At 41.3% G+C, this 19,671-nt stretch overlaps 2 protein-coding genes and 1 non-coding gene across 4 annotated transcripts; all 3 read left to right on the forward strand.

Annotated features, from left to right (window-relative positions):
* The first annotated feature begins 351 nt into the window (after nucleotides 1-351).
* dnaja2a (DnaJ heat shock protein family (Hsp40) member A2a) lies at nucleotides 352-8,911 on the forward strand. Its single transcript, XM_088297040.1, has 9 exons — nucleotides 352-527; nucleotides 1,402-1,461; nucleotides 4,399-4,628; nucleotides 4,755-4,835; nucleotides 4,913-5,046; nucleotides 5,320-5,516; nucleotides 6,890-7,034; nucleotides 7,147-7,274; nucleotides 8,127-8,911. The coding sequence occupies exons 1-9, from the start codon at nucleotides 450-452 to the stop codon at nucleotides 8,313-8,315; spliced, it is 1,242 nt and encodes a 413-aa protein (XP_088153166.1). The 5' UTR covers nucleotides 352-449; the 3' UTR covers nucleotides 8,316-8,911.
* Nucleotides 8,912-9,533: 622 nt separating this feature from the next.
* trnat-agu (transfer RNA threonine (anticodon AGU)) lies at nucleotides 9,534-9,607 on the forward strand. Its single transcript has one exon. It is a non-coding gene; the product is annotated as a tRNA-Thr (tRNA).
* A 538-nt stretch (nucleotides 9,608-10,145) lies between these two features.
* On the forward strand, nucleotides 10,146-19,366 carry lrp3 (low density lipoprotein receptor-related protein 3). Of its 2 annotated transcripts, none has more exons than XM_088297243.1 (7): nucleotides 10,146-10,375; nucleotides 12,182-12,320; nucleotides 12,383-12,594; nucleotides 13,766-14,382; nucleotides 14,774-14,982; nucleotides 15,165-15,564; nucleotides 15,979-19,366. In XM_088297243.1, exons 1-7 carry the CDS (start codon nucleotides 10,309-10,311, stop codon nucleotides 16,663-16,665), a joined length of 2,331 nt encoding a protein of 776 aa, XP_088153369.1. In that variant the 5' UTR covers nucleotides 10,146-10,308; the 3' UTR covers nucleotides 16,666-19,366. The 2 variants fall into 2 exon arrangements, with proteins under 2 accessions (XP_088153369.1, XP_088153370.1); XM_088297244.1 differs by having other exon boundaries at nucleotides 12,185-12,320.
* The last annotated feature ends 305 nt before the right edge of the window (nucleotides 19,367-19,671 follow it).

Raw genomic sequence — 19,671 nt, forward strand, 5'->3', positions numbered from 1 at the left:
AAACATTTTTTTCTGTCAATAATGATAATATTGAAAATGAATAATAATAATAATAATAATATAATAATAATAATAATAATGATGATGATGATAATAATAATAATAATAATAATAATAATAATAATAATAAAAAGACCCGGTCTTGGCAGTGTCAGTTTTGCCTTTTCTCCATCTTACTGAGGGAACAATACCCCTAATTTGTTGAATCACTTCCCTGATCTTCATAAAAGACTCTCACTCCCTGCTGTTAGTGGCATGACTTCGTAAATAACCCTTTTGTGTTATGGATGTAATGTCAGTCATCTGACTGAAGAGGGCGAAAGCGGCCAAACGGGGCAATTAACCCAACCGGAAGTGGAGGCACAGAAGGCAAGCGAAATATTTTCCACTCGGTGCCGTCTCTTTGTCCGTCCGCCTCCGCGCTGAGAGCAACATCCGCAGCGACAACCATGGCCAATGTTGCCGACACTAAGCTCTACGATATACTTGGCGTGTCGCCGTCCGCCTCCGAAAACGAACTGAAGAAGGTAAAGCGCGCAGGGGGGAGGGCGGCCTTGCTATAAACACGGTAAAACGGCACCCGACTCCCCGGCTGTCTTTGACGTGCGGCGCTTGGAAAATGATCGTAAGCAGGAAGTACGTCGTTAGCATCGTGTGCTAACGTACAAGCTAACCGGCCTGGATGCTCGTTTGTGCGTGACGATGCCGATGGAAACGCGATAAAGTGATCTGAGGCGGCTGGTTGGCTTACTCTAAAAAGCATCCAAACACTCTAAATTAGCGATGACTTGACTTTATTTAAAGTATGTTTGAGTCATTTGGCGTTTCACCTCTCCCGTAGCAACCGTCCAGGTGTTAGCCATGAAGCCAAGCCAGTCAAGAACTTCGACACGGCTTCATTGATACAAAAAATATATTCTCGATAAAGACGCATGCGTTTAGGAGATAAGATAAATAAAACGGAACGCCAGCTGTCATTGAAGTTTTAACCACTGGGTGTCAATTCGATCATAAACGAATTCCATTCTCCCAAATACTCAAATTTAACGCCCTCTGTTATAAGAGTTTTGTGGTTGCTGTAATAATTAAGCAGCAACATTATTTGGGCTATATTATATCTGGTACGAGTTTACATAAGTCGTTGATCCTATTGCTAGCCTACGATGCTAATAGCCGTTTTCTCAATTGAACAACGTTTCGTAAACATGTCGAGCCGCCATTTTATACGAAAAACAAAGTGTGAGTAAACCAACTAGATCAACTACTCTTTTTTTTTGGGGGGGGGGCATCGCTTAATGTAAACCAGCTTTTCTCCGTCATCAGCAGATAACGTGACGTCATTGAGGGCGAAGCACACGTGTTGGTGGAGTGATAGTGATTGGTGTTGTGATATCTCCTCAGGCATACAGGAAGCTGGCCAAAGAGTATCATCCTGACAAGAACCCCAACGCTGGTGACAAGGTAAAAGATAAGTTTTGTGCATGGAGTTCGCAAATGTTTTTGGGTCCCCTTCCACTTTTAATGACTCCCTAACACCAATTAATCAGCAAGGATCATTATGTGCATTTGTTTATGTGAGCACTGGTCTACTCTTTACAGTTGTCACATGGAACATAGTAGGTGAGGGACATTCCTAAAAAGAAGTGCCAAAAAAGAGATTTGGGGTCTGAATTTTGTGCAGTTGGGACATTTTAATATTTTGCCAATGATTCATGTACTTGTACTTGATTGTGTACTCAATTTCTTCTTTACTTTGAACATTTAAGAAAATTGACATTTTTTGGGGGGGACAGGGGGGATGTATGTGAAACCTTTGTATGGAGTTAAAATCCTGCCAAAAACTTGGAAACTCTCAAAGCATGATTTTAATTACAAAAAATTACCCTTCAAGTGCAATCTAAAGTCTTTCACATACAAAAAAATATATGCTTCTAGTACAAAAATGGAACAAAAGCAGAATTTCTTTTTTGTTCTTGAAGAAATGTTTCTTTGTATGTGCAAAACACGCTGTATTTGTTTCTGAAGCAGGATGTATTTGATTAGTACATTTCTTATGTGCAAAATGAAATGCTTCAATTTGTGAATGATTTGTAGTTGCAAAACACGGTGAGTTTGTTTGTGAATTGGGTGTGAGTAAATCATGTTTTGTGTGTTTGTGAGGTTTTGGCATGATTTTAACGACATACCTTTAGAAATTAAATTTATTATAATGTAGTTTGATCTTCATTTGAATAACAAGAGTAAACAAACAGCCTGCTTGAAGTAACACTGGGCATGGGCAGATATTACATTCTGACGAGATGATAACAGTGAGCAAAAATCTTGCCATATCAGTGTATTAAAATTACAACTCTAACATGTCCCTTTTAAAAATAATTTGCTAATTAAAAGCATTCATTTTTAACAAAATATTTGGTACATTCCGAGACGTACCATGTTAAGTTTAAATAAATGTTAACATTGCTCTGTTGTATTTTGTCTTAGTGAGTTATTAGCCAATGTTCTCCTTCGGGTTAGCTAGTACCTGATGGCACCACCTCATTGTTGTTATTTATTTATTTTTTTAAGGCCAATGTACCTTAGTCAACGGAGTAAAAAGGCATCTATGTCAGTATGCTGAAGTTTGCGGTGTCTTCACGTCTTCCAAATAACTCCCTCCCTTTTCCTCTTCTCTGGATGTACCTGTGCACCCCCTCTCTGTTTACCTGAGGGGTGGGGCTTTCATTAATGTTAAAGAAACAGCTAATTTAGATCATCACGGCGCATCTCTGAAAGCATATTACAACCATATTACAGCAGGACATGCCTGCTGAGAAGTCCCATCAAAAAAAGAAAAGAGCAGCTCATTACCCTTGGCAAGAGGGTTTTAGCTATTTTTAAAACCTTTTTTTTTTTTTTTTTTACATTCTTGTATATTTTTTTTAAACGTCAATAATCTGCCCATGCCTAAATACCACCCAAATAATTATGTTTTCATATTTTTATAGTACGTAAAATGTAAACATTCACAGGACATGGAGGGAAAAGTCAATGAAGCCTTGGATTTAGTAACTATCCGACCCTCCTTTGGAGTGGCAGATCACACATGCACAACGACCAGGATGAATTTCAGATCATTCCTTTTTACAAAACTTACAAGTGCCGCAACATTTCAATCGAGTTGAGGTCAAGACTTTGACATGGGCCAATCCAGAACACATTTTCTTCTTCGGGAGCCATTCTGTTATTGATTTTAATTCTGTTTTGGATCATTGTTTTGTTACAAGCTTCATCCTATTTTGTGTTTCAGCTTTTGGACAGATGGTTTCATCTGTAAAATATTCTGATAACTTGTGAAATAATTGTTCTCCATTGACAAGCTGTCCAAGCCCTTGAACATTCTTAACAGTCATAGAAAAAGAAATCGCATGGTGCTAAGAGTCTACCTAGGTTTTTACATCTGATGCCTTGCATGGGGATGCTAGAGTATTAAAGTTTGCTTAACGCTAAAGAGAGAGAGAGTGATATATAATAACAGCTGTTGCTACGTTAATGTGTAGCAACAAAGCTAACCCAATAATCAGAATCAGAAATCCCTTTATTGTCATTGTACTCAAGTGTGCAACGAGATTAGAGAGCTCCCCTCTCCAGTGCAATACAATAATAATTCAGATAAATATATAAATTTGATAAATAAGAGAATAGTTAGTGCAATGGAAAATAAGACTGAATAGGGTATATAAAAACACATCACGTTGCTGTTCTGCAAGGTAAGGGTGGTCGTGTGTGTGTCTGTGTGAGAGTTTAGAATGGAGATGGCTCTTGGAAATAAACTGTTTCTCAATCTATTAGTCCTCGATTTGATGCACCTGTAGCGCCTGCCAGACGGCATCAGGTCGAACAGGTGTGAGTTTGGGTGGGTATTGTCTTTGACGATATTGAGAGCCCTGCTGAGGCACCGGGCGGTGTAGATGTCCGACAGTGAGGGGAGAGGGCAGCCAATAATCCTTTGCGCTGTTTTGACCGTCCTCTGGACCCTCACTGTGTCCGCCTCAGTGCAGCCGCTGTACCAGGTGGAGACACAGTACGTCAGCAGGCTCTCAATGGACGAGTGGTAGAAGGCCAGCGGCAGCTTCCTGTCCAGGTTGAATTTCCTGAGGACTCTCAGGAAGTGCAGACGCTGGTGGACCTTCTTTACCACTGCTGTGGTGTTGTAAACCCCACTTGTCGAAATACCAGCAGAGTTAAATGGCGCCTTGGATGTTTTTATATAATAGTACGAGTCATATATGACAGTAAGCTGAAATATGATGCATATTTTTTTAGCTAATTATTTTTCAGACCACCAGGGGTCCCCAGAACATAGTTTGCAAATGTAGGCTTGTTAAGTTCCTTCTCAAACGTTTGTTACTGCTTCAGTTCAAGGAAATCAGCTTTGCCTATGAAGTGCTGACCAACCCGGAGAAGAAGGAGCTTTATGATCGCTATGGCGAGCAAGGCCTGCGGGAGGGCGGCGGCGGAGGCCCCGGCATGGACGACATCTTCTCGCACATCTTCGGCGGCGGGCTCTTTGGCTTCATGGGCGGCCAGGCCGGACGCTCTCGCAACGGCGGTCGGCGGAGGGGCGAGGACATGGTGCATCCGCTCAAGTACGACCAAAAGAGCTGGGGAATGGGGGCCTTGATTATTGATTGATATTTGTATCCGGACTTAGATTGCAATGAGCACACTCGTGTTGGATTCTGTCAATGTTGATTTTTGTGTTTCCCTTGCAGAGTATCACTGGAGGACCTTTACAATGGCAAAACGACCAAACTGCAACTCAGCAAAAATGTACTGTGTAGCACTTGTAACGGGTACGTTTCATCCATCTGCATTGCCTTCAACTGTTTTACGAACGGTCTGTCTAATGTGGTGTGGCGCTACGTTGCAGGCAGGGCGGCAAGACGGGCGCAGTGCAGAAATGTGCCGCCTGCCGAGGGCGTGGCATGCGCATCATGATCAGACAGCTGGCCCCGGGCATGGTGCAACAAATGCAATCCGTATGCACGGACTGCAATGGTGAAGGTGTGTTGAATTTCTCTGGTGGTTGTTCTGGGCTTTTTTATGACCATTCGTGTTGTACGGCGTCAATTAGTCGCCTGTTTTCTTCCTGCGCCCATGTGGAGGTGTCAATTTCTGAAGATGTGCAACTGTAGTCACATTAATATCAAGCTACTTGGAAATTGTCTGAAAGCATTTTTTTGGTTGTTTTTTGGGGGGGGATGGGGGGGGGCTTAGTTTTGTCAGATTCAGCCCATTTCTGTTTTTAACCGATTCCCCGCGATTTTTCGCCCTCAGGCGAGGTGATCAGCGAGAAGGACCGCTGTAAAAAGTGCGAGGGCAAGAAAGTGGTGAAGGAGGTGAAGATTCTGGAGGTGCACGTGGACAAGGGCATGAAGCACGGTCAGAAGATCATCTTTGGCGGCGAGGCAGATCAGGCCCCCGGGGTGGAGCCAGGCGACATCGTCCTGGTGCTGCAGGAGAAAGAACACGAGGTAGATGCACATCTTCAGTCCTTTACATCCTTTATTCATAGCAGAAAACCTGTTGTTTGAACTTTGTGATTTGCATTGTAAATGTTGAACAAGCTACAGGAACTCCGAAGCGGAGAAATTTGTCCTCTTAGCGAAAACACCAATTAGAAGTAACTACACTGTGGGAACCAAATGACAGAAATCGGATGTTTGCAGTTGAGAACCTGAAATTCCGAGCAATTGGACAATTGTAAATTAAAAAAAAACAATTTAAATGGTTTATTATCCAAAACAATTCATGATGAATATTAGTTGTTGATTAATCAATGAATCATTGCACCTCTTGTTGACTGTTCAATGATCCCTTCCACCCCTAGAATGAGGTTAGATTTGCCCTAATTTTTATCAATATCAAAATAAAAACATTGCAATTTAGAAAATACCCCTATGAAGCATTTTTCATTTTTATTTAAATTTACAGTATGACTTGCATCGAAAATTTTGGCACATATCATCAGTTGGTGGGCATTAGAGTGCCGTCGTCACCGGCAGGTGCTGCTTTACACTTCTACCGTTGAGCAGCAGCAGCAGCACGTTGTCCTGACGGCTCACTTTTCACCCCAATCGGAGTTGCTACGGAGGCTCAGATGGGACAATAAAGCGCTCCCTCCGCGACATTCTGTTGCGATAGATCAGTGATTCCCAACCACTCTGGCAATGGCACATGAGTGTGCTGTGGAGAAAATTCTCATTCAACCTCATTGTTGTTTATTCATTTGATTATTACTATATATACCATAGGGAAATTAAATCGAATTTAAATCGTCCTGTTCCAATGACCGGCCACCGATCATAATCGGTTAATAAAGTATATGATCAAATTAGAAAAAGGGATGGATATTTGGAAAGAATATTTTTTTTCAATCTTATTCATCAATTAAAAAATAATTGACACAATGAATTATTCCAATAATTGTTGATGGGCAAAGGGCTTGTTTTTGGTGTGCGTACAGTGTTTAAATGCAAGCTATCCACCTAAAGTAGAAACTAAACTAATTTAACACCATTGACAAGACAACTCTTAACACCCTTTTAACCACATTGTTTTTATTATTATATGTTTTTTCTTCTAATAAACCAAAAGATGTTGAAGATGGGTGCTTTCATGTGCCTTGCTCATATTGACACTTAGTTTCAGCTAGACATAACCTGCTCGACTAGAACAGCAGGCAGAGTGAGTGCCAGCTTTCATAACACATCTGTTAGGTTAGTAACATGATAGTTTGTCTTCATCTTAGCAGGAGGCTCCATCAATATGAAGTCTCTTTTTTTGTCATCAATAGTTTGTCCTTTTATGTATTATGTGTTTGACCACACACTTGATGTGCTTGCAGACATTCCGGCGAGACTGCAAGGACCTGTTTATGAACCACAAGATCGGACTGGTGGAGGCGCTGTGCGGCTTCCAATTCATGTTGAAACATTTAGACAGCCGACAGATTGTGGTCAAGCATCCCGCCGGAAAGGTCATCGAGCCGGGTAGCGCCCCGCCTCCGCTCCAATGCACCGAATTTGTCTAGCGGTGTAAAGGAAGTCGAGTGTAACTGTAACCTTGTTTGCCATTTTTTTTTCTTTTTTTTTTTTCTATTAGGCTCGGTGAGTATGGTGCGAGGCGAGGGCATGCCACAGTACCGCAACCCCTTTGAGAAGGGAGACCTGTACGTTAAGTTCGACGTGCAGTTCCCTGCCAACAACTGGATCAGCCCTGAGAAATTGGCGGTACTGCAAATTAATTTTTGTGTGTGAATGGGAAGAGAAAGCTGCAATATATGCAAGACATGGCAGTTATCATGCCTTTAGGTTTTCTGTCTTTTTCTGTTTTAAATAATTTTAGTACTGAGGTAATTTTTACATGCATACCTGTTGGAGGTGTAACGGCACACTAAAATCACATTTTGGTTCAGTTTTTAAAAACATGACTGGGAAACTTTTTTTCTTCGTTTTAATTTTTTTAAAAATATTAACTTTTTTACTCTATGAAAAACATTCAAAACATTGTTTTTAGTACATTTTTAATTGTTTAAAATGATTTTCATTTTTATTGTATAGTTAACAAAAAATATAGTTATTTTTATTTTATTTTTTTAGAAATAAATTCTTTCTGCGCATTTTTGGAAATTTAAAAAATGTTTTCTTTATTTAGTTTTTTTTTTTAAATTTGAATCTCAAAGTATAGTTGGCCTTATCCTTTGATGTAAACAGTTGTTTTACATTAAAATGCCATTTTATATTTTAGAAACGTTTTAAAACAAAATTACTGGTCAAAAGCTAATTTTAGTCAGAGATGACTGAGGCAATGAAGATAGAGATAGATTAAAAGTTTTTTTTTTTTCTTGCACATCAGGTTTTTGAAATGTTATCATTTCTTGTTTTTAAGTTTGACCTTTAAAGCTTGCAAAATATTGATTTTACAATGCATTGTAATTAATAGCGAAGTTTCAGAAAAAAATTCAGAATGTTGCGGAATCTATTATTATAATCATCAAACCTGCAAATATTCAACATTGGTCACCTCTCTACTTCACGTGTCATCTTGAACACACAACCCGTGCGTGTCACTTTGTCTTGCAGGAGCTAGAGGACATGCTTCCTTCGCGGTCAGAGGCACCGCTCATCACGGGCGACACGGAGGAGGTGGACCTTCAGGACCTCGACGAGAGCCAGGGCTCGTCGACAGGCGGCCGCCGGGAGGCCTACAACGACAGCTCGGACGAGGAGGGCGGCCAACACGGGCCGGGGATCCAGTGCGCCCACCAGTAGCCCGGAGGTGGTGACGGGGCGGGCGCAGGCGGCAAAAATAGACTTTGTTCTTTTGTTTATTTAAAAGAGGCGGCTGCAGACATCCCGTCGTTACCTCCTCCGAGGCTGAGAATGTCTATTTGAGTGTTGCTTTTGTTTTTTGTTTTTTCATAGAATTTACCATAATTTAACAAATGGACACATTCACGCGAGCTGTTTTCTCATAGGATGTTGCTGATTTTTTTTTTTTTTTTTTTTTTTTTTTTTTTACAACTTTGTTTCTCTTGGTAGCTTTTTACTTGTTTTCCTCCTCATCTTCCTCCTTTTCTTTATATTTTTAATCCAAGATTGTGTATATCTCTCAACTGGTTGTCGCCTATATTCAGAAGCGGTGTGTGATTTTAAAAACAAAACGTATATACTGAGAAATAACACACACAAACGAAAAAAAGACAATAGCCTGCATTTATGCTGAGACCATGTGCATGTAAAAAAAAAAAAGGAAAAAAACAGAAAACTATTAAAAATCACGCTTTTGGTTCCGGCACTTGTACCGCAGTCACGTGAAGAAGACACTTCCAAAATGTTTAAGTTGTTGAATAAATTGAAGAATCAAGTTTTGCTTCGTTATCATTCTTAACGGTGCAAGCGAATCCATTGTTCATCAGTGCAAAATCACTTGTCATTTTCTCAAAGCAATTAAGTACGTACAAGTAGTACTAGTGTGAATTTATTTTTTTGCAGCGTCTCAAAAGTATTTGGTTGCTAATTGAGATTTTTTTTTTCCCTTAAGTATGTTATTTCAGAGTTTTGGGTTAAAGGCACAATTTTTTTCGTTTAGATTAGGCTTCAAATATTTCACCTTTTTAGTTTGACGGTTTTTAAGAGAGGAATTTACTTTTTGTATTTTTTTTGCTTTTACAGAAGAAATCGTTTGTAGGCTTCATAGTGTTTTGTGGGGGGCTTGTATGGTATAAAGTTTTGCAACATTTCTATTTTGTAAATGTATGGAATTTGAGACTTAAAAAAAAGAAAAGCTCAACAGCATCCATGCGGCTGTTTTGCAGCCACTCTGTTCAATGCTTGTCAGACGATGTGAGACATTTCCAGCAGAGAAAAGAATACTAATTTTCAGGTTAGAGTATTGTTTTTCTGGGTAGAAAGAAATGTAATAAAGATTTACTTGCCATTATACGTCTAAATAGTTGATATACCTATATTCTGCTGTGAAAGGTATCTGGCGCCGTGGCTTAGTTGGTTAAAGCGCCTGTCTAGTAAACAGGAGATCCTGGGTTCGAATCCCAGCGGTGCCTTTTGGTTTGGGACTTGTCTATTACTAATTGCCTAATTTATTTAATCAAACGTCAAAACGTGTCAACTGATGTACTCGAGAAACGTACTTTTTCCAGTACTACAATAAATCTATCCCGTTAATAAAACCTTAAGCGGACGGAAGGAAATTCTGAAGGAAACGTCGTTGTTTTTCAAGAAATATATTGTGTTAACCAATTGACGTAATGATATTTCGGATATAAATTTGTATTGGCACACTTTTGACAATTATGGAGAATTTTTTGCTCAGTTTGATTGCGGAATACTTGTAAAGCATATAACTCTACGCGATTGTAACGGAAACGAGACAGCGTTGCCTTCAAAATAAGAGTAAACAGAGAATATCTGCAATAAATAACCAAAAGAATCCAATCTAAGACTCAATCATGACTTATTAGACCAATTACTTACTTAATGATCACGATGGGACTGATTGGCTTCAATCCGCCCGCGTTCTCAACAAACTAATCTTAAATTTGAAGTTGCAAACCGGATACTTGCTTTGTTGCATTTAGAGTCACCCTGATTATGTAGTCTCGCTAAAGGACACTGGCACAAAGCTTTTTTTGTAAACCTTTTCATATGACGGCTTCGCTCCGCTGAAACCCGATGGAAATCACGCCGGGGTGAGTGTGGCGGTCGTGTCCGAGATAGGAGGCGAAATCTCGGCTAAAGAGGAGCGATGGGGACTACGGTGCGGCTCGGGATGCTGCTCCTGCTGGTGCTCTGCACCGCTGTGCTGCGTTCAGGTGATACAAACAATTCAACCTTGCGATGCAATGATGAATGTATGACGATGGATAAGAAACCAGCGATATATTCATAGTCAATAATAATCATCAGTTGTAATGCCTATTTTAGTGGTCGTTTTATCTAGCCCTTGGGGGTGCTCACAATAAAATGATGTCGGCTTTTGTTTTGGTGACGTCATCACACACGCTTACACACACTTGCAGCAACACACACACGCGCACACACTGATTATCGATCTGCGGTGGCTCATTGATCCGTCAGAGTGTGGAAACACGGGATGGCCTTTCACTGCAAGGATGCAGCTACAGTATATAAGCATTACATCACTGCAGAGTCGACACAATTACACACACATTGGTGGCGTGTTGCCATCACCAGCACTTTGTTGTCATGTCGTCTAACAGGATGTATATATCCTGTTACCAATTCTGTGTAGAGTGCATGTGTTGAATAAGCCTCGTAAAAACTTTTTTGGGGGGGGGTACAACTAGAAATTTGGAAGCTTCTGCCAAAATGATTTATTTGGGTAAAAAGTATGCCCACCAGAAATATTTAGCATAGTACTCCTCAGAAATGTTTTTTTTATATATATATAAATTGGTTGAATATGCTTTAAAAATGCGTTGAGAGAAAAGGCTATTTTATTGTGACGTCACACTATGCCTGTCATAATGACAATTTGTTCCAGACGATATATTTTTCCGGAAACTATAATGATGAAACAATGGTTGTGGGAGTTATTTTCATTTTTTGTTTTTAAATGCCACTTTTGTCAGTGATGATGTTAGAGCAAAAATAATACTGAATGTCCTTTTTTTAAATGCAATTATCTTTTGATTCTACAGAATATTAAACATTTGCATTGAAACTGTAGAGCAATAAGCTCAGTTTAAAAAGAAATACTCCTCAATCTATATCAGCACAACACACACAAGAACCACAAAATATCTGTAACGGCAAAGTTAAATTAGATGAGTTTTATCTCCTTCACAATGTCCTCTTTCACTTGGTTGTACAAGGCTGGAATGGCTATTTGGGAAATCCACATTTTTTATAGGGAATTTGTACTGCCTTGCTCACAGATGGGCAACTGGCGGTCCAGCCCACAAGCATATTATGGCCCCTCGATTAGTTTTTTTTTGTTCTTGAAAAAATGGTTAAATTCAACGTACAATTTCTACAAAAAAAACTGAGAAAAAAAGAGAAACACACAAAATGTGAAAAATTATTTAAAAAACAAAAAAAGAAAACATTTGCGAATCTGGGGGTGCTGAACTGCGAATGTGTAGGGGTTGACTGTAGTTTTAAGTTGTAATGTCACCAATCACCACTTGATGATTCATAAGTATCACATGAGAATTTCTAATATTTTTTGCGGATTTGTAGTACAAACATAGTACCTCAATGATAGTAAAATTTTGAGTGAGTTGAAGTTTGTGGGTAAAAATGATCACAGGACCAAAATCCACCAAACAGATGAGCAGTGACAGTCATGACCTGAGCCCTCAGGCACTGTGATGTCATTTTCAGTCGACAGCAAGTGGGCAAAATGGCCGCCCCCTGAGATGTAAAAAAAAAACGGGTGCATTCTGCTGCTTAACTCCTATTCCCCTTACACAATATATAATCAGTATGCCGTGTTGAGACTAGTGTGGCCGCATAGAACATATTATTGTAAAGAAAATGTTTGACTTAATATCTCCTCCAGTATAGAAAAAATATATTTTTAAAGTAATAGCCTATAAAGGTTTTAAAGAAAATCACAATGTTGGTACGTTTATACTGTTTGTGCGTGCATGCAGCAGGTTGCGGTGATCGGTTGGAGGTCCACATGGAGCGCAGGGGTGTGATCTTCAGCCCCTCCTGGCCTTTAAACTACCCTGCCGGACTCAACTGCAGCTGGAACATCCAGGCGGGCCACGGGGAGATCATTACCATCAGGTAACGCGCATGCACACATACACTTAAACAAACATGCATAATAGTGGCGTCCCGTTTTTCAGTTTCCGTGTATTTGATGTTGGCGAGCCGGGGAGATGCGAGTCTGGTGATTGGCTGCAGATGACGTCATCCGGGGTTCCGGACTCTCAGCGTTTGTGCGGCTCTGTGCGGCCACCGCCCTTCATCACCAGCAGGGGGCGCGCTTGGCTCTACTTCCACTCAAAAGTCAATAGCTCGGGCCAAGCTCAAGGCTTCCACATGTCCTATATCAAAGGTAAATGATCGTATGTATGAATGCATGCGTGTCAATCATACAATATGCAGTGGTGCCTTGAAGTAGGAAAGACACAATTTACGAGATTAAAAAAAAAGAAAAACAAAATACGAGTTGTGTGATAAGGGTGGCTCTCTTCTCACAAGCGTGAGGTACTGATGGGAAAATGAAGCTTCAAATTCGCAACACGAACCAGCTGCTGTATTTTTTTTGACTCCTCGACATGACACCGTTGGTTTCAATTAAGGGATTCAAGTAATGGCAAGTCGGTGTACTTTCAGCCCTATGTCGAAAAGAGAGAAAAAAATACAACAACTGGTTCATGAAGTAATTTTTAAGCTTCATTTTCCCATCACTAGCATGAGATGAAGAGTTATTAAGAATCCCTCTTCAGTTTTAGGGACGACACGTCCCACTGCAATTTCATTGGCTGCCCCTTCCAACCAGGAAAGTACTGCAAGTATGACATATTGCATTGCAGGCAAAAAATTCTCTTCAATTCTATAAAATGTCATAGAGGTGTATTTTGATAAGGTATAATATTTTGGAGTGCTATTTCATCCATCTATTATCCGAGCCACTTGTATTATTTAAAAAAAAACACAGAAATTACAAATGCTTTTTTTGTTTTTATATAAGACATAATATTTCAAAGCACAACTGTAAATATGTACTACAGAGCCAAAAGTAAGCCACAAAATGCCTTCTGTGATTTATTTTTAATTTTTAAATTTTTTTTGTGGAACATGTCTAAAGATGTGCTCCATTTTTTCTCATTGGAAAAAAATATGCCAGTGCTGTATTTAAAAAAAAGAAGTCTAAAAATATATGCCTACGGATCGAGGGCCTCACCCTATGGATACACCTCAAACATGTTTTGTATTTAATAACAATGTGTAAAATAAGATCTGCCAAAAAATGTTTTGTGTTGTCCATTAGAGTAAAATTCAATAGGGAAATACATGAATTTATTTTTGTTGGTAAAAACAAGCCTAAAATTATTATTGGTAAACTACAGTGTAATTTTTTATTGTATTTTTTGGGGTGAAAAATAATATGTTGGAATATGGAAGAAATATGTACCTAAACATTGATGATATGGGAGTACAAAAAAATATATATTTTTTTTATGACTGTAATTTATGTTGCTTTTTTTTCATATGGTGCGCAGGTCACTTGGGTCAGAGCAGCTGTCAGCCGGACGAGTTTCTGTGTGGTAATGGCAAATGCGTGCCGCACTCTTGGAAGTGTAACGATCAGGACGAGTGTGGCGACGCCACTGACGAGCGGGGCTGCTCGCCGCCGCCCACCGCCGCCCCGCTGGGCCCGTGCCCCCGTGGGACGCTCCCTTGCGCCGCGGGCCGATCCACCCGCTGCTTGGCCGCTGCTTTGCGCTGCGACCGCTCCCAGGACTGCCCGGACGGCAGTGACGAGTTTGGCTGCCCCGACACGACCTGTGGGAAACGTCTGGGCCACTTCTACGGCTCTTTCGCGTCGCCCGATTTCTTTCGACCCGCTCCAGGGGCGGCGACCGAGCTGCGGTGCTCGTGGGTGGTGGACACACGGGACCCCAAACCCATCTTGCTGAGGTTAGACCTGCGGCTTGGGCCTGGAGACACGCTGCACGTGTACGACGGCACCGTCCACCGGACTGAAAACCTCCTGCAGGTGCTGTCCTACCATAACAACCGTCGGCCCAACTTGCTGGAGTCCAGCCGGGGACAGATGAGCGTCCTTTACACAGCAAAACCGCAAAGTCCTGGACACGGTTTCAACGCTACTTACCAGGTGACATTGATTTGTGGGTTACAGTGTGCTTAAAAAATGAGGTAAAATTGTGACTGAAAAAAGAGCGAATATTGCAAACATATTTTTGACACAAACGTTTTTTTTGAAAAATAAGAAAATAATTTTTGGGTGGAAAAAAAAATAGTTGGAAAACACAAAGATTGCAAAGATGCCTTTTCCATATACATGGCTGTTCTCCCATGATCTGATGGACTGATATGGACTTTGAACCCCCACAACCTACTCAGATGATTCAACTGAATCGTTTTACTGACTCAAATTAGCCGACACAGCTAAGTCAGATTTTTGCATCTCATCCAAAGTTAACCAATTTTTGTTGTTATTCAAATGAGTGTATTCTACCGCGCACATTTGTGCTGTGGTCCTGCAGGTAAAAGGCTACTGCTTCCCGGGCGAGCGTCCTTGCGGTAGTGAGCAGGGTTGCTACTCAGAACGTCAGCGCTGCGACGGCTACTGGCACTGCCCATCTGGTCGGGACGAGACGTCCTGCCCAGCGTGTCCCAACGGCGAGTTTCCATGCGGCGGCAACACGGCAGGCGCCTGTTATCCGGCGTCAGAGCGCTGCAACAACCAGAAGAGGTAGTCGACTCATTCTAGGTTTTATGCAATACAATACAACTTTATTTGTATTGGGCCAGCTGGCGAAGATAAAAGAAGATGGATCTAACAACAGCACTGATTTGCCGGTCCAATTTAAAATTGCTGTCCAATTTCTATGCGGGGTTCTAATAAGTTACTTTCCCACCACTATAATCGTGAAGGTGCCCGGACGGTTCAGACGAGAACAACTGCTATGACTGCCAGCCCGGCAACTTCCACTGTGGCGACAACCAGTGCATTTTTGAGACGTGGCGCTGCGATGGCCAGGAGGACTGTCCGGACGGCAGCGACGAGCGCGACTGCCCCACTGCGGTGCCGCGTAAAGTGATCACGGCGGCGCTGATCGGCAGCCTGGTGTGCGGCCTGCTGTTGGTGGTGGCGCTCGGATGCGCCCTCAAGCTGCATGCCCTGCGCGGCCGCGACTATAGAGCCTTCGAGACACAGATGTCGCGTATGGAAGCCGAGTTCGTACAGAGGGAGGCACCACCATCTTACGGGCAGCTCATAGCACAGGGACTCATTCCGCCAGTGGAGGACTTTCCCGCCTACAACCCCACGCAGGTAACGCACACGCACAAGCACTGCGGTCTCAGTTGATTCAGTCCTCTGATTTGGATGCACGGACACAAAAAAAACTCCACAGAATCCAATGATTCAGTTAAATTGGTTGACTGATTTGAGTTAGCAGATTCTTCGGAACCACAGGGATCAAAGATGATTTTATTGTATCAATTCACTGACTCATGTTAGCAGGCCAACTGCACTGACTCAAGTGACTCAGTGAAACCCGAGTCAATACAATAAATAAATAATTTGCCAACTTTGCAGAAGCTCATTTTAAATTATCACAATTTCGTAAAAATCTTTGCTTAAATCTAATGATTTTGGTGAGTTGTGTGTCATTGACGTAAATGGTCATTGGCTGTGTATCGGCACCTCACTAAGATTCTGAGATTTCCCCTGCCTCTTTTTCAGGCCTCTGTGCTACAAAACCTCCGCTTAGCCATGAGTCGACAACTCAGGCGTCACACGAGCCGCCGCTCTTCCACTTCGTCGTCGTCATCGCGGCGTCGCTTTGGGCACTTGTGGCGTCGCCTGTTCTGTCACGGAGGCCGCCCCAGAGGCCACGTCCCTCTTCTGGACCCACCGGCCGGCACCCACGTCAACCTGGGGCTACACAGCTATCGAACCGCGGGGGGGGACGTGGACGCTCAGCCTGCCCGGGCCCACTTGGAGGGCGCCGACCCACCGGATTGCGCGTCCGAGAGTCCCGCTTCTCCACTCTCCTACCAATCAGGTGACAGCCCAGAGGGGGCGGCGCCGTCTCCTGAGACACCAGGTCCAAGTGAAGCATCTGCACCGCCCCTTCTTACTGGTCCCCACCCTCGCTCCTCGAGAAAACTGATTCTGGATTTGGCACTTAACATGAAGGGAGTCTCACTTAAACGCTACTCCCCACTGGGGCCTCTCTCACCAGCCAATTCCCTAGCGACTGCTGCCCTGCCCCACCCCCTGGGGAGCGTGCCTCCCTCATCGTCATCGTCGGAAGGCGACGGTGTCAGCCGGGCACCGGAGATGAGATGCAAGGAAAAGAGGAAAAGGAGGAGGAGGAAGAGGAGGGAGGGCAGCGACCCTTTGGGTCGGCAAACGACGCCTTGCTAACAAATGACGCCTGCTAATCCATCTGGCGACAAGTGTCCTTGAACCCCCCCCTTATGTCAATTCTAACTGATTGCAAACACCCAGGAGAAAAAAAATCAAACAATTATTACAAGCTAAATGCTAACAGGTTGAGACGCCATGGCCGCCTTTCAGTCACTACATAGTGCCAATATGCTTTGCTAGCTAGCTGTATATTAACAGTTTATTTAATGTTCGCTTGCTAAGATATCATTGTTTTTATAGTAAAGGAACTGAACTTTTTTTTTGCCCTCCAGGAAGATGATTGTTGGACTCCGAATGATTTTGGAGTCAAGTCGAAAAAACGGGACTGTGCCATTTTAGATTTGAGATGGGGTTTTTTAGACGTGAAAAACAAATGATTCTGAAAAAAGTAGAGAAAAAATAGTTTAGCATTCTATTTTTACATGTTTGTTTGTTAGCTCACAGGCTAATTCCTGGTTCTACCATTTGAATTCTGGATCACGAGGCACTGTTAAGTTGTGATTCAATTGTAAAAAAGACGAAATCATTGTGTCAAATTTAGTTTGAACATTTGTTGGTTACCTAGTAGGTCCTATGTCCTGTTTTTGATGGGATTCTATTTTGGAGCGGGTGGGACCTCAAATGTCAAAAAGAAAATTCATTCCCAAAATGTAGAGCTGCGTGGTTTAATTTGTACATTAGCTTTTGGAGTTGGCCAACAACTTCCTGGTTCATGACATTTGACGGACAAACTGGATTCTACCATTTTTGAATGAATGCAAAGTAGTAGAGTCTATTTGGTCTACACATCCATGTGCTTGTAAAATAGCCTGCCATCTTGCTACCCAACAAACAAAACACTTTACGATTTTTCGATTGGATTAAGCCGTAATGAAACCATCCCTCCACTCAAGAATACAAATGCTAGAACAACATTAGTCTACTCATCCGTGAATCAGAAATTAGCCTGCTCCAGTGACCAACATACAAAATAAAGTATGTTCAGGAAAATCTATACATACAGGACACTTCCTTTTAAAAAGGCAAAATGACAAAGAAACACTGTTTACCAAAAAGTAGTATGCAAGCTGCTTCCTAGTTCCTGTTTATTTTTTATTTATTTATTTATTAATTTAGTTTTTGTTTGAGGAATGTCTGTTTTCTACCTTATCAGTCATAATGGAGGTGACACCTCTGAACAAGAGTAGGCTACAAATGGCAGAGTCCTATTCCGCTTATGATCCATGGACCAGTTGGCCTACTTACTATTTATTAAAGAGGAAGTCAACCCAGAAATGTTCTTTACAAGAATATCTTCTATGTAACTTCACTAGTCTAAACATGGCATTCTGATTTATATTGTGTTCATGGAATATGACTTAAGCAGTAAAATCCACCCATTTATGTCCAACGGAGGGGCAGCGATTTTGCCACTTACTGTCAACTGAAAATGACATCACAGTTGCTGAGGGCTTAGCTAACAACCAATCATGGCTCAGCTTCAGAAAACAGGTGAGCTGTGACAGGTCTTTACCTGAGCCCTGAGAAACTGTGATGGCATTTTGAGTCAAAAGAAGTGACAAAATGGCCACTCCCCGACATGGCTAAAAAAACGGTGTATTTTACTGCTTAACTCATATTCTATAAACGTAATTTATATCAGGATGCCATGTTCACACTAGTAAAGGCGCATGCAACATATTATTGCAAATAATGTTTTGGTATTGACTTGATTTTTTTTTTTTACATGTGCTGTAAGTGTGCTGTGTATTTTTGCCAAGTATGCATTTAAGTACCTTAAATTAGCATTAGCGTCGACGGATATTTTACGCACCGTGCCACCATTGGAGCTGCCTACCATGTGCCATGACTTCTTATATCTTGTTTCTCTTTTCGAAGCTCTTTGCTGCAGAAAACCTTTTGAGCATTTATTCAAAATCTTCAACAACCAGCTTAACTTCCATGTACTAACATGCTCTTCGTCTTCACTACTGAGACAATACAGCGCAAGGATAAAACAACTGAACCTGGAAGCATTAGTATAACAACTGTCTAGCTTTTTACATTTTTTCACTATTAATAGAACATTTTTTGCACACTGTATTGAGGCCACAGGCATGTCTAATATAAAATGATTACCATCTTGGGGCCAAGAAACTATATTAAAGTGAGGAGAGGAGCTTCATTTCATCATTCTATAGCCTTGTCCAATACAAAAAAAGATTAGCAAATAATGGGGGTTCATTGCATGCCTAAATTGTCCTTCTAGTAAGGACAAAAGGACAGCGAATGAATGCTCAGACGGCTTTCCATGCTTTGCCTCGTCTTTTGATGTTTGCGTTGCTGTTTGAGTAGTTTAGTGATCCCGAAAATGCCTTAAATGCTTATTTTCCTTGCTATTGTCACCGTAAAAACGGGTAGGGGAGATACCATCTCTACACTCAAGGGGGCGTTTGTTCATTCCAGCCACAAGAGGCAAGTTATGCTTCATTTCATATTACTGCTAAATATGCTATGTTTTTATTGTGGGCGAGACAAACATCGCAACAAAACAAAAAATACCGTCTCGCCGTATATCGCCGGAGGAAAATATACCCTCCAAAGTGGATGGAACTCATTCTGTGATGATGTTTTGACGTTCAAAAGCACTTCACCCTATAGGAATTTTCATTTCTCATTTTTATGGAATGTAGAATAAACTAACAGACTCGGGAGTGTTGAGCAGTGTTAACACGCAGGTAAATAAACACTGGGATGGTGTAGGAAGAGTATATTATATATATATATATATATATATATATATATATATATATATATATATATTATATTTATATATATATATTTGAGCGGTAGGAGTAAAGCTACTATCATTTTCTCATGGGTTTGTTTTAAAAATTATTGTTCATTTGTTTCTGTGCCTGCGGTCAATAAAGTTTGAGCATTTTGGACCTTTTTTTTTTAAATATAAGGGTATTTTGAGACTAAACTATGTTTTTACACAGTATTAAGAACATTATATTTGTA

The sequence above is a fragment of the Idiotropiscis lumnitzeri genome, chromosome 5 (assembly GCF_059441095.1).
Source record: "Idiotropiscis lumnitzeri isolate Australia: NSW breed Sydney's pygmy pipehorse chromosome 5, RoL_Ilum_1.0, whole genome shotgun sequence".
Taxonomy (NCBI): Eukaryota; Metazoa; Chordata; class Actinopteri; order Syngnathiformes; family Syngnathidae; genus Idiotropiscis; species Idiotropiscis lumnitzeri.